This window comes from Pseudophryne corroboree, chromosome 12 (genome assembly GCF_028390025.1).
Source record: "Pseudophryne corroboree isolate aPseCor3 chromosome 12, aPseCor3.hap2, whole genome shotgun sequence".
Lineage (NCBI taxonomy): Eukaryota > Metazoa > Chordata > Amphibia > Anura > Myobatrachidae > Pseudophryne > Pseudophryne corroboree.
In genome coordinates, this window is record NC_086455.1 from 149,982,541 (window position 1) to 149,996,623 (window position 14,083).

Consider the following 14,083-nt stretch of genomic DNA (forward strand, 5'->3'; position numbering starts at 1 on the left):
TCAATAAGAGGCATACCACTGACAACCTCTAAGAAAAACTAAGGGATGGCGTAGAAACATGACTTACCCCACTTGGACACTCCTCAGGATTTATGGTATCTGATAATGCCACAAATATTGTGAGAGCATTACAGCTGGGTGAATTCCAACACATCGCCTATTTTGCTCATGTGATCAACTTAGCGATATAAGGCTTTTTAGAAAATGACAGGGGCAGGCAAGAGTTGCTGTCTGTGGCACAAAAAATCTCGGGACATTTTCGTCATTCAGCAAAAGCTGCAGAATTTTGCACCACCTGCAAAAACAAATTACTTTGCCCTGCCATCAACTGAACAGAGAGGCAGTAAAAAGGTGGAACTCCACCCTTTATATACTTCTGCGTATGGAGGAACAGCAAAAAGCCATTCATAGCTATACAACAAGCCATGACATTGGGAGAGGAGGGGGAATGTACCTTAACCCAGCACAGTCGAGAATACTTTTTTGTCTTGTGCAAGTTGCTGAAACCCTTTGACGTAGCCACCTGTGAAGTAAGTGCTGACACTGCTAGCTTGAATCTGGTAATGTTCATAATTAACCTTTTGGAAAATCAGCTGGAGAAATTGAAGGAGGAGATTAAACAAAGTGAATCTGCAAATTATATCCTTTATTTGCTTAGCCAGGATCCACTGGTTGCCAGTATCATAAAATCTGATTACTACATTTAACAACCATGCTTGAACCTAGGTTTAAGTCGTCCACTGTGTCTTTCTTTCCAACTGACCCAGATCTTAGGAGATGCAAAGAGCTTCTGGTGAGCAAGTTGGCAGCTCAAGTGACACATGGCACAATGTCTCCTCATTCAGTTTCTTCAGCAGCAGCCAGAAAAATGCTCAGCTTTTCCAAAAAACTCAGTGGTAATGCATATACTGTAAGTAAACCCAACATTTTGACATCTTGTTGGGTCTACAAGAATTGCAACATTAGTGACACCTCTACCGTAACTACATCTGATAGATCACAGTTTAAAGAATGGTGGAGGATTATTTTCATGACATCATACAAATAGACATGTCAGAGAGTCCCTTCAAGTACTGGAAGGAAAAAAAGGCAATTTAGAGGCACCTGTACAAACTGGCTTTGCATTACTTACCCACCCTTTATTGTGTACTCGCAGAGCCGGCCATAGGCATAGGCAAACTAGGCAATTGCCTAGGGCATTTGATATGCCTAGGGGCATCAGCAGCTTCTGCTGATTAAAATGATATGCGGCATGCCTATATTCTGTGTGTAGCATTTCTTATACAGATACAGCCACAGTCTTACAATATATAGGCATGCTGCATATATATTAATCAGCAGAATCTGCTTGTGCATCCTAGCTACATAGCAATGCAAATAAGATGGATTTTCATAAAAAAGGTGCTCGACGTTAGCATTGAGGCAAGATTTATGAGGACACATCTGTATCCAAGCAGAGGCAGAGGTCACAGTGTTAGTGGAAGTGTGAGTGTTGTGTGCATGTGAGTGGGTTGGTTGTGCAGTAGTGTTCGGAATATGTGTAAGGAGCATTATGTGCGTCATGTAAAAATGCATTAATAATGTGCAACATATGTGTAAGGGGCACTATGTGTGTCATTATGTGTATAAGGGCATTAATAATGTGCGGCATATGTGTAACGGTACTACTGTATGTGTGTCATTATGTGTATAGGGGCACTAGTAATGTGCAGCAAATGTGTAGGGGGCACTATGTGTGTCATTATGTGTATAAGGGCATTAATAATGTGCTGCATATATGTAAGAGACATTATGTGTAAAAGGGCATTAATAAAGGTTGTCATAATGTGTAAGGTGCATTATGTTTATAAGGACATTAATAATGTGTAAGGGGCATTACTGTGTGGAATTATGTGTATAAATGCATTACTAATGTGTGGCATTATGTGTATAAGGTGCTCTACTATGTGGCATTGCGTATAGAAAGGGCACTACTGTGTCATCTAATATGACTAAAGAGCAATAGGGTGTGGTGTAATGTGAATAAGGAGTAATTCAGTGTGATGTAATGTGAATAAGGGGCTCTACTGTGAGGAGTAACGTTTATAAGGTAAAGTAATACTACTGTGGACTGTGGGATGTAATATGAATTATTGACACTATTGCATGATCAAATGTGAATAAAGTTGCTGTACTGTGTGGCATAATTGGAATTGGGGGTACTATTGTGTGGCCATGCCCCTTGCCAGCAAAAACACACCCCTTTTTGGGCTGTGCGCCAAATGTGCGAACTGTTCCTATTTAAAATATAGGGGATACAAACACCAAAATAAGGACTGCTATGGGTGAGGGGTGATGGTGCTGGGAAAGAGGTGCAAGGTCAGAGGCGGAACCAGTGGTGGTGCTAGGGGGCACCAGCCAAAATCTTGCCTAGGGCATCATATTGGTTAGGGCCGGCTCTGTGTACTCGGAGAGAGTTTTCAGCAATGTCGGGATCCTTGTGAGCGAACGGCGTAGGAGGCTACTTCCTCAAAATGTGGAAAGATGAAGTTCATCAAAATGAACTGAAAATTCCATGAGGAAGGCCTTTCCCAGCAATCATGGCAAAGTACAGAGATTTCTGTAATGGCAGATTCCAGAGGGGATCAATAAATATTGGGGGTCATTCCGAGTTGTTCGCTCGCAAGCGGATTTTAGCAGATTTGCTCATGCTAAGCTGCCGCCTACTGGGAGTGAATCTTAGCATCTTAAAATTGCGAACGATGTATTCGCAATATTGCGATTACACACCTCGTAGCAGTTTCTGAGTAACTTCAGACTTACTCGGCATCTGCGATCAGTTCAGTGCTTGTCGTTCCTGGTTTGATGTCACAAACACACCCAGCGTTCGCCCAGACACTCCCCTGTTTCTCAGGCCACTCCTGCGTTTTTTCCGGAAACTGTAGCGTTTTTTCCCACACGCCCATAAAACGGCCTGTTTCCGCCCAGTAACACCCATTTCCTGTCAATCACATTACGATCGCCAGAACGATGAAAAAGCCGTGAGTAAAATTCCTAACTGCATAGCAAATTTACTTGGCGCAGTCGCAGTGCGGACATTGCGCATGCGCATTAAGCGGAAAATCGCTGCGATGCGAAGATTTTTACCGAGCGAACAACTCGGAATGACCCCCATTGTGTGAGGATGATGTACACACTGAGGAGGGTGAGGATGGCAATGACAATGACATCTTGCCACTGTAGAGCTGTTGCCTTAAGCAGATTAGCAGCTTGTTTTGAGGGGGGACGGAGGCCATGGGTTCAATTCCCACCAAGGTCATAGCTGTGTGCAGTTTGTATATTCTCCCCATGCTTGCGTGGGATTCCTCCACGTACTCCAGTTTTCTCCCACTCTTCAAAAATATACTGGTGGGTTAATTGGCGTAAAAAAAACAACAACCCTAGTGTGAATATATGTGCATGTACATAGTGGTAGGGAATATAGAGTATTTGGACAAGTTTTATTATGTTTCTGCACAGGCAATAAAGGTATATAGAGCCAGAATAATATATATCTTGACATAATAGATAGAAATCATTATCCCACCCGCAATGTCAGGACAAGCGTTACATGAAGTAAAACCGATACTATTCTCTGGCGGTGCGGCCCAAGAGTTTCTAAGCAATATAACAGCAAAGGAAGAGGAAAAGAAAACTCTTTGGGTGAGGGCACAACATGTTTACTAATATAAAATCCTTTATTATAATCCATTAAAAGGACAAATATACAAAGTTAACATTTGACCCTGATCATATTGGAAGGTTAGTCAGTTTTATTGGGTCTAATATTACAATGGTCTCCACGTAAAACAATTTATGAGGCCCCAAAATTGGAGTAAGATAATACATGTGACTATTATAATGATTAGTCAGTGACCTTTCTAAAGAATATCAGAAAGATGCAAAGGTTTAGTTTGACAATACTATTGATTCAGATACAACTATTTGGCAAACTAAACCTTTGCATCTTTTTGATGCTATTTGATTACTAGTGTCAAGTACACTAGTACTTAATCCTTGACAAGGTGGCTTACAAATGCCACTTATTAAAGAACAGATATACAGTACATTGAAATGTTTTTACACAGATGCCCCTTTTGGTAGACACCACTCTCTCGCTTACTCTCCTAGAACAGCCGGGAGGCTCGTGGAAATTGGATAGCTTACATGACCTCCTGGAAGAGTGTGCAAGTCTCCCAGATTCACCCTCCACCCAGCCTCCCACTTACTGAGTGAAGTGTGCAGATGAAGACGCAGTTCGCACTAAATTGTGTCATTGTAGCCACGCCCCCGCTTTACAATGCTAGTAATCTTGGCTTTGTATAGCAGTGACATGGCCTTGATCGCGCAGTCAAACCCCCAGCACAGTCTAATTAGCATCTTCTCAACCCCTGAACAGCCGCTCTACCAAGTCATGACCCCGCTCTGGTCTGACCTGGCTGCCTCCTTCCAGAGAGCAGCCATGAAGTTGTCAAACTATGTTAGACACAGATTGCCCAATCATTGCTTTTTCATATTATTAAAACAGTTCAATGACTTCAATTAATTTGCTCTTTCACATGCAATTCAATTATATGGAAGAACAATGATTGAACAATCTATCTGTGTCTATCAAAGGGTGCACTAATTAACATGCACAATTGCATTTATACGGTATGTACAGTATATGACAGAAACTTCAATGTATATCTGACACTGACATGTCTGCATTTATGGTGCATTTTCCCAGAAAGGAAACACAAATAACAGAGGTCTGTCCAACTGGTGAGGCACTCGATATCCCGGCTGTCGCGATCCCGGCACTCTGCAAACCGGCACCGGGATCCTGACAACTATTCTCCCTCTTCGGGTGTCCACAACACCTCTGGAGGGAGAATAAATAGCATGGCGCACATAGTGCGCTACTGTGTCCGCAGCATGGCGTGCACAATGAACACGCAAGGGGCTCTTTTGTACTCACCCCGCTGCCGGCATTCCGGCGATCGGGATCCTGGCGCCGGTATGCTGGGCGCTGGGATCCCGAGCGCAGGTATATCGTAGTACACCTGTCCAACTGTACATGGGCCCAATAATATCATAGTAATAAAATATATTTACCCGGTCCTACAAAAAGCCATGGGTTATGATGAAAACATTATAAACACAATTTATTACTTAGGTATTCTTTCTGTAGCATCATTTATTTCCACTAAACAATAACACCCAGCAGACTACACTGATAAATGATATAAACCTGTTGTCACTTTATATGTGTGCTTGTATTTACAGAAGTTTCAGATGCAGAAGTCCCTTATAATATCTTCAGCAGCATTCTTAGAGCCAACAAAGGTACTGTATGAACATATAACTACTGTAAATGCTAAAGCATAATATAAAGGAGCTATGTTCACAACCTAAACCTGAAGGAATATTATTTTCAGTTGATAATGTGAAATAATTCCTACAATGTAAATTAATGTACCCGTTATATTCAATAATTTTTGTATAAGAGAATATATGAAATTTAGAATTAAGATGACAATCTGACTTGGATTTAGTAAAAGAGTGAGGAAGTTGCCCATAGCAATCAATCAGCTTTGAAGAAGCATTTATTAAGTACATTTTATAATATGATAGGTAGTAGACTGATGCTCCACTTCTCCACTCTTTCACTGATACATCAGCCCCTTAATCACAGTATACTAACATATGAATGTTTCCCTTCCTTCTCCTGATTAACATAGATATTAAGGTGCCCGTAGTAGGAGGTGACATGCTAATAAAGATTGGACGCAGCGCCAGCACCTGTACAACCTGCCCATGGCCCAAATCTGCAGATGGGACCGTCCCTGTGCCATACACCTTATCCTCTGTTTATAGTGAGTAGCCTCTTCCTTATGTTATATTATTATTCTCAAGGACATCTATATTTCAGTGTATTATAATAAATATGTAATTTTACTTCTGCACAGCTGCCAATCAGGTCAGTCTGTTCCAAAATTCTATGCAGGAGATGGAAACATTGACGTGTGTCAACTTTATACCTCGGACCACAGAGAAGAGTTTCCTCAACATTGTCTCATCACAGGGGTATGTTCTTCCACTCTCTGTCATAAGGGATGATTATTATGGGTACAGATGACAGCATAATCCGGGGCTTGTAACTAAATTATATATTATATTAATAAGTGTGTAAACACAATAATGCATTTGTCCCACACTGTATACAATGTAGACAGCAAAAAATAAAATTATACTTATTCTATTCTTAAAAGTTTGCAAACCTCCCGATAGAAATACTTAGATAACATTTTATTTTATGTAGTTCTACTGTATATTATTATTTATAACATTTCTGTACCTTTGATTATTCTTTTGCTATAACAAGTGTGTTGTCAATATTGGCATACCTTCCTCTCTGCTTCCAGCTGTGCATCATATGTGGGACGAATAGGTGGAGGTCAGATGGTTGCAGTAGATATTGCTGGTTGTATGTCCAGAGGAATTATACAACATGAGCTAGACCATGCCCTGGGATTTTACCATGAACATACAAGGATTGACCGTGATGACTATGTCACCGTCATGCAACAGTATATATCACCAGGTACATACACAGATATACATTATTTGTTACTTAAAGAAAGTATTGTGTTTACACTCAAATGCGAGGTGCAGTAATCAGAGACTTCCTGTTACAGGAGAAAAGATCAATTTTGCCATAAAAAACACTGATGATGGGGGTCTGCAGTATGATTATGGGTCAGTGATGCATTATGACAAGTAAGTTGCTGCCTTTTGCCATGTACTGTGTTACTGATAGGTGATGATGCTAGAAAGTGATTAGAACACATTGATGTCAGAATGGTGCATTGTATAATGTATATTTCTGGATTGCACTGATGACCACTTCATACTGCCATGTCTTTTGTCTGTGTGACAGGTATGCATTCTCTAACACTTCTAATCAACCCACCATTGTACCCCATCCTGACCCAAATGTGCCCATTGGACAAAGGATTGGACTGAGTATCTTGGATGTTGCAAAAATTAATCATCTTTATCAGTGTAGTAAGTATTGATAGAAATATAGAGGCAACACAGGTACAGTTGGCTGGATATTGCAAATAAAGAGGGATAATCCGCTCATGAGACAAAAGTTAGTATTACATTAGACAAAACACTGCTTTCCATTCAAATAATCCTGGATACAACATTTTTTATTATTGTGAGTGGTGCATACTACAGGGTGATTCAAAAGTCGCCCATGTTTGGTACATACCCTTAAAGATAGCCCACCTCATCCATACCTTACTGGAGTATTCAGTTTTCGCATTTCCTGCTCAGTTTTTGAATCAAAAGGGTGTACTGCGACTTTTGAATCACCATGTAGTATGCAACATAAATAAATTGAAATTAGATAAAAAGAAATGATTCTGTATGGAGGCAATGTTGAAATAATGTCAATTTAAACATTACTCTTATTACAAATATAATATATAAATGTTGATTAAATTGTAACTAAACCTATGAACATTGTTAAAAGTTATGTGTTGTGGCCTTAATTCAATTGACCTATAATGTGCTTCCTGTATAAATTGCCTGGTATAATATAATAGTTGCTAATATATGGTCTGAGTTGTTAGTCTAAATACTTGTATTGCTGTACAGTTCCTATGGTACTTCATACTACACTCCACCTCTCACATACTGTATAGAGTGACAGTAGCACTGAGGTTGATACAAGCCATACTGTACATGCTGTAATAATTGTTGCTGCAAAGTTTAGTAATGTGTTAGTGTTGCAATATCAGCCAATATGCACAGTCCTGGCAGGTATCCAATTATGTGCTTAGATGCCGGATACTTTTCACCACACATAAGGGGAGATGTATCAAGCCTTCAAAAGCTTCTAGGTATTATTTTTCTAGCAGTTTATAAAATGTAAGCTAATTAGTCACTATGGGCAACTTCTCCACCTTATCTCTTGAAGGTTTGATCTCCCTCATGACCCTATAGGCATACAGATTTTAGCATGAAAAAACTGAGATGTGTGATGACCCCCATGTTTTGGTTTTGGATCTTGATTCAATTTTGTGCTTTGGCTGTGATTTTGAAAAACCACTCTCAAGTGTTTCGGTTTGGGATCGGTTTTCGGTTCAGTTTAAAATCTATAAAAAATAATAATTGATGACTATTGATAAAAAATTCTGAAAATAGGTCAAATCAAGTCATTTTTCAATCCAAAGTCTGAAATTTGGATTTAAAATTCGATTTCCATACTGCAGTAAGTTCCAAACAAGGACTTGGCTCGACACGGATCTCATCGGGAGAGGCGGACAGGGTTTTTGGTTCACTTTGGATCCACAAACTTGTGGTGGATTCAGATTTCTGGAGAACGAAACATCACTAGAGTAAAATAAATGTTGATATTAGTTTTTCTTGCAGCAGGGGTAGTTCTGGTGTAAGTGGGCACTGATAATGATGTCAGCTATAAAACCAAGCATACAGATAGGGTTGGTGCATTTACATAGATGGGTACATCTCAGCATCTTACTCTGTGTACGTAATGTGGGTGTAATTTCAGCCAACTTGTTTTCAGCTCTGCATCTACACTATAGAATCTACATAGTGATATCACCTTACAGCTGTCACATATGCAGTACATCCTAATGACATAATAACTATAAACACTACATCACTTCTATAGTCATTGACTTGTATTATTGTTTTCTTTTTTAGATGTTTGTGCTAATTTGCTAAATGATAACAGTGGTGTTGTGAGCTCGGCCAACTCTGTCTCAGCCAATCCTAATAGCGGAAGCTGTGTTTGGTTGATCAGGACCCCATCTGGGCAGGTACAGTAATGAGTTGGTGCAAACGGAGATAATAGATCACACTTCTGTAATCAGTTACTATAGGGGCATTGCATCCAATACATCTGGCTAATAAACTGATCAAATCCATCTTCACTGAGATCGATTTTTTATCTGTCAAGATGACGCTACACAAGGTGCAATCACCAGCCAATATGTATACATGCCCCATACAGTCTGAATGTGCAATATATTTGCATTGTATATGTGCAACTATACTTTTATTTTTCCTTATGTCTGACTTCAAACTCGCTGAGAATTGGTCTGGAATGGGAGTGAAGTGGGTGTGCAGTTGCAATGAAAATATAATAAAAGCATAGTGCGGGCATATCATCAAAAATTGAGACAAAACTGATCACCAAAAGTTCTCAAATGCAGCCTCCTGAAGGGTTATGATCGGCATCAGCTCTGTCCCTAGTGTAAATATAAATTTGTTAGTAATAAATACTGTACAAATAAGCAAATGAGGACTGCATCTGATTGCTCATAAACATAAAAAACACGCCCATTTTTTTAAATTTTGTAAAATACCATGAGCAGTATTTGACTACAAAACCACTTTACACTGCAAAGAATACTTCTTCAGAAATAAAGACTGATTCATGCACAGTTAGGGATGGGGAACTTGGGCATATTTTTATAATATCTATCTATCAATATCTATCTATCTATCTATCTATCTATCTATCTATCTATCTATCTATCTATCTATCTATCTATCTGCACACTACCTGGGTTTCCCAGCAAGAGTTAAGCAACTTGTGTCTAGTACAAAATGCAGCTGCCAGGCTATCCGAGATCTGTTAGCGCTATATAAATAATATTATTGCTGAGATGGAATCGGTATGAAATACCTCCAATCAAAATCCCGATGTTCAAAATCCCGACACCAATTGACCGATAGTCAAAATCCCGACAAGGTCAAAATCCCGACATGGACAAAATACCGACATTTACAATACCGACAAGGTCAAAATACCGACATGTAAAATGCCGACAGGTCAAAATACCGACACACATTTTCTTGTTGTTTTTTGTGTGTATGTCGACATAAGTCAACATGGACACCATATAAAGTGTACCGCGTCCCCTCGCATGGCTCGCTGCGCTCGCCATGCTACGCTCGGCACACTATTATATTCCCCCTCCAGGTCCACTGGGATGGTAAAGTATGAACAAGTCGGATTCAATTAAAAAAATCTTGAAGAACTCATGTCGGCATTTTGACCTGTCGGCAGTTTACATGTCGGTATTTTGACCTTGTCGGTATTTTAAATGTCGGTATTTTGTCCATGTCGGGATTTTGACCTTGTCGGGATTTTGACCATCGGTCAATTGGTGTCGGGATTTTGAACGTCGGGATTTTGATTGGAGGTTAACTGACTGCATCCCGCTGAGATGTTAATAATAAATACTAATAATGGATAAGCAGTTATGTTGGTGAAAAGAATGTGATTATGTTGATGCTTCATTAATTAATTCCTTCCAGGCTCAACCTCTTGAGTTTTGTATTACATGCAGGAGAAGTGTGAAGGAATACTGGGGAACCATATACAATGGGGGTATATAATGGGATTCTTTAGGCCAGTACTAAGATATAATGCTCAGTTTGAAAGTCTTACAATAACCCACTGGATAAGCTCTGCAGGTGATCACATCCTCATGCTGCAATGTCCATTTTGACATAAAAGTATATAACATAAATTACACTTTATGGGATTTTTTAAACAAAATTTACAAATAAATAAATAATTTATTTCTGACTGCCTGATGTAACAATTGTTTTCTATGTAGGTTAGCCTGAATGGCATTAGCTTTAATGTCAAGTCCTCACCAGAGTGCGCATCTTACTACATGAAGATTTATGATGGTCCCAGTAGAACGTCTCCTGTGCTGAAGGACAAAACTTGTGGGACTGGTGTAATCCCAGTAATCATTGCTTCCACTAGCCAAATGCTTATAGAGATTTTCAGTGTCAGCAGTGTTCCAGGGAATGGCTTCATTGCTACATATAGCTCAGGTATTGTATTACTGTAAGTTATAGAAATGCTTAATGTTACGGTTTTCCACTGTTTAATCTTACTTAGTATTCTACAGAGGTCAGATAATTGCTCTGAGCTTTATATTCCTTCAGTGGGTTATTCAATGCCACCTGAGTATTACGGCAGTAAACTTACATGTTCATTATTTTAAAGGAAACAAAAACCCACAGCATTTGATCATTGAAAATACTTGGGAACTGTGTATAGAATGATATGATGTCCAGTGGTGGCTCCTACCTATATGGAGTAAGGGAGCTGCCACTGCCTGGTCCGACGGAGTTGATAGAGAGCCCCTGCAGCAGCCGCCGCTGGCTGGGTCCTGGCACCTGTATAATGAAGCTGTCAGGAGCTAGGTCCGGCTCATGTGCACAAGCATCGGCTGCAGCCCATATAAGCCGGCTAGGGTGGACGGGGCATGGAGCTATCTTTCTACAGGATGCCAGCTCTCTGCTTATTGCAGCCCAGTCTGGCAGTCCCAGCGAGAGGGAACACCTCCCAATGGGCCTGCCTGTAGTATCTGTGACTGACAGGTAGTACTTCCAATAGCAAGTCTCTGCCAGTCACAGTGAAGCCAGTGCAGTCTCACAGACTGCATCTGGCTTAAATAACAGTGAGCAGGGTAGTTGATTTTACCTAGGGAGGGGTACAATTCAGTTAACCCGCGGGGGGGGGGGGGGGGGGCTGATTTCAACAGCTGCTGGTGGCAATGCCCATACACCACAGCAGGGACAGAGCTGTCCGTGGCTGTGGTGGGTGTTGGCTCTGGACTGAACTGGGGATCTCGCGTGAGTAGCTAGATCCTACTCATGCACAGAGGAGCTGGCCAGGAAGGACACACAGTGCATCAGCACTAAGCTGATGCACTGTGTGCTCAGGGGGCATCCCCGTTTCGGCAGACAAGATGTTCTTACATATTGCCGATTTCCCTTCCTGATTATGCGCGGTAGTGAGTCAAAGCAGTAAGTGTTATAGCGGCATGATGCGTGCCGCTATAATACATTTACACATATGAACCTGACCAGCCGCATCCATCTCTACATCTTCTACAACATTATTGTCTTAATAATATTGTCTTCCACAGCATTATTGTCTTACAAAGCCCTTCCCCTGGTATATATCTATGTATCTAAATGTGCAAGCACTGAGACACCCAGGCACCATCAGTCACACCATCACAACTTGCACCAGCCCTGTGGTAGGTGCAGTTTATCTGTGTAAATATGGCCTCGTTGTGGAAGATTCTGGGTCTCCATACACAGCCATGATACTCCCATAAGACGCAACATCTTAGTTTGTCTGTTTAGCCAGCCCTCTAATACCACCAAGGAAGACCCACTTTTGTTCAATACACTTTGTTCCTCCAAATCTGTTCTGTGACTCTGAACGTACAGTATATAATTGGAAACATGTGCAATGTGATGCATGTGCAGACCAAACATTGCTTTACTGCATCCAACATTGCTGCTGCATCCAACTCAGATTCAGGCTTTATAGACAGTTTGTGCATATGTGTATAATAATTTTTCTATCTAACTACTATTTATTTCTCTATCCCAACAGTAGTACTGAAGAAAACAGCCGGGTGAGGACAATAAGGGAAACCAGTGAGAAATTCCTGCAGTAAGAAAACCCTCTGCTTGTGGGAAGGAACTGATGTTATAATTGAAGCACAACTCACATTATAATACAGTATATTTTCTATATGGCAAATATATTTTTTTCTATTTAGAAATGTTTAGACTAGAACTGTAAAGTAACACAATGTCTATATAGTCTACATAATCAAAAGTATTTCTCATATAGAATATTGTGTTTTACTCTCTGTGTGAAGTGTAATATATTCTACAGTTTAGTAAGGTAAGAGCAAGTCTAGTAGATACTTTATATTTCAATAAAACTGGTATATTGTATACATGGATGTAAAATTATTTTGAAAATCAATTTATCATATGCTGATACTATCCAGGGATTTATCAAGTGTTAAACATGGTACACGGCCTCTGGTCTTTTTAGATATACCAGTGGTCTCAATCCAAATACTATTGTCACGTTCTTGACATTTGTTGCATATCCACATCATATGTCATACAGTGATAAAAGATTGGTCCATTTTGGCTAAAGAAAACATAGACAACCAAACTGAGCACTTTCCCTAGAATTCCCAGAATGATGTTGATATGTTATATAAATCCAGTATTACAATGGAACAGGCCATATCAGGGATGACGACAGTATCAATTTACTCTGCCATGTGCTGTGGTTGGAGTATAATAAGGACAAGGTTCAGACAAGCCAAATTTAAGGAGTTATTCAATATGGATTGAGTCGAGCATTAAAAACACTGACTGATGTATTCTCATTGATGTTCTGCACCAGAGTCATTTCATAATTATCTAATATGAGAACAGATTGGTGATGTATTCTACATGTAATACCCATCTTGATACTTGGTAAGATCTACACCAATAACCCATTAGAAACAAATTAGTCTAACAGGTCTCCTGAAGTTCGACCCCAAATTCCAAAGTTCTGAGTCTCAAAATATATTGTCTAAGGTTATATCATTGCCCATATCCACCTGTAGATGGTGAAGCCAATGTCAAGTACAATTATTTGACAATTTTGTCATTGAAACTAATTTGCCCAAGCTCATTCCCCAAGTGGCCAACCTGAAGACAGCATAATAAAGAACTTTACTTATGTCATGCTTGTCTATTATGCAGGCAAATTTACCTGCCCAGATGGTTTTCAAGCTCCTGTTACAATCAATTTATCAACACCTTAATCTCTCATCTTCACTCTCAACAAAATTCTAAACTGGGATATCTTCCCCATATAGTTTATAAAGACCATGATTGCTCTAATCTAATCTATAAAAAGGGCGAGGACAACCATAATTGCACTAGCTATCATCCCAAGTCAGAATTACTACCAAGGTAGGGATTGGCACTGACATGTGCTGTAGATCCACCAGCTGCTGAATAAATAGGGCTAGTTAGACCCTAATAACCAAATATATATTACAAAAACTCAGCGCTATAGGCTGGATAAGATAAGATTCACAATGTTTAGTACATAAAATAGGGAAACATTGACTATTATAATAATTTCGTAGTAAAAATTACTGTTGCAACAGAAGATAAAATGTATATAGGGCAAAAAGCAGCA

The 14,083-nt window shown here is 39.8% G+C and overlaps 1 protein-coding gene across 1 annotated transcript; it reads left to right on the forward strand.

Moving 5' to 3' along the window:
- Positions 1-712: 712 nt before the first annotated feature.
- On the forward strand, positions 713-13,700 carry LOC134979996 (embryonic protein UVS.2-like). Its single transcript, XM_063946593.1, has 10 exons — positions 713-896; positions 5,287-5,351; positions 5,750-5,876; positions 5,970-6,087; positions 6,426-6,604; positions 6,699-6,780; positions 6,941-7,068; positions 8,740-8,855; positions 10,668-10,893; positions 13,639-13,700. Exons 1-10 carry the CDS (start codon positions 713-715, stop codon positions 13,698-13,700), a joined length of 1,287 nt encoding a protein of 428 aa, XP_063802663.1.
- The last annotated feature ends 383 nt before the right edge of the window (positions 13,701-14,083 follow it).

Excerpts from the sequence above, each read along its gene's own strand:
- LOC134979996 (XM_063946593.1), top strand. The coding sequence starts at position 713 with ATGCTTGAACCTAGGTTTAAGTCGTCCACTGTGTCTTTCTTTCCAACT. Across the intron at positions 897-5,286 it reads CTTTTCCAAAAAACTCAGTG|AAGTTTCAGATGCAGAAGTC; the intron begins GTAATGCATATA and ends TTGTATTTACAG. Across the intron at positions 7,069-8,739 it reads TAATCATCTTTATCAGTGTA|ATGTTTGTGCTAATTTGCTA; the intron begins GTAAGTATTGAT and ends TTTCTTTTTTAG.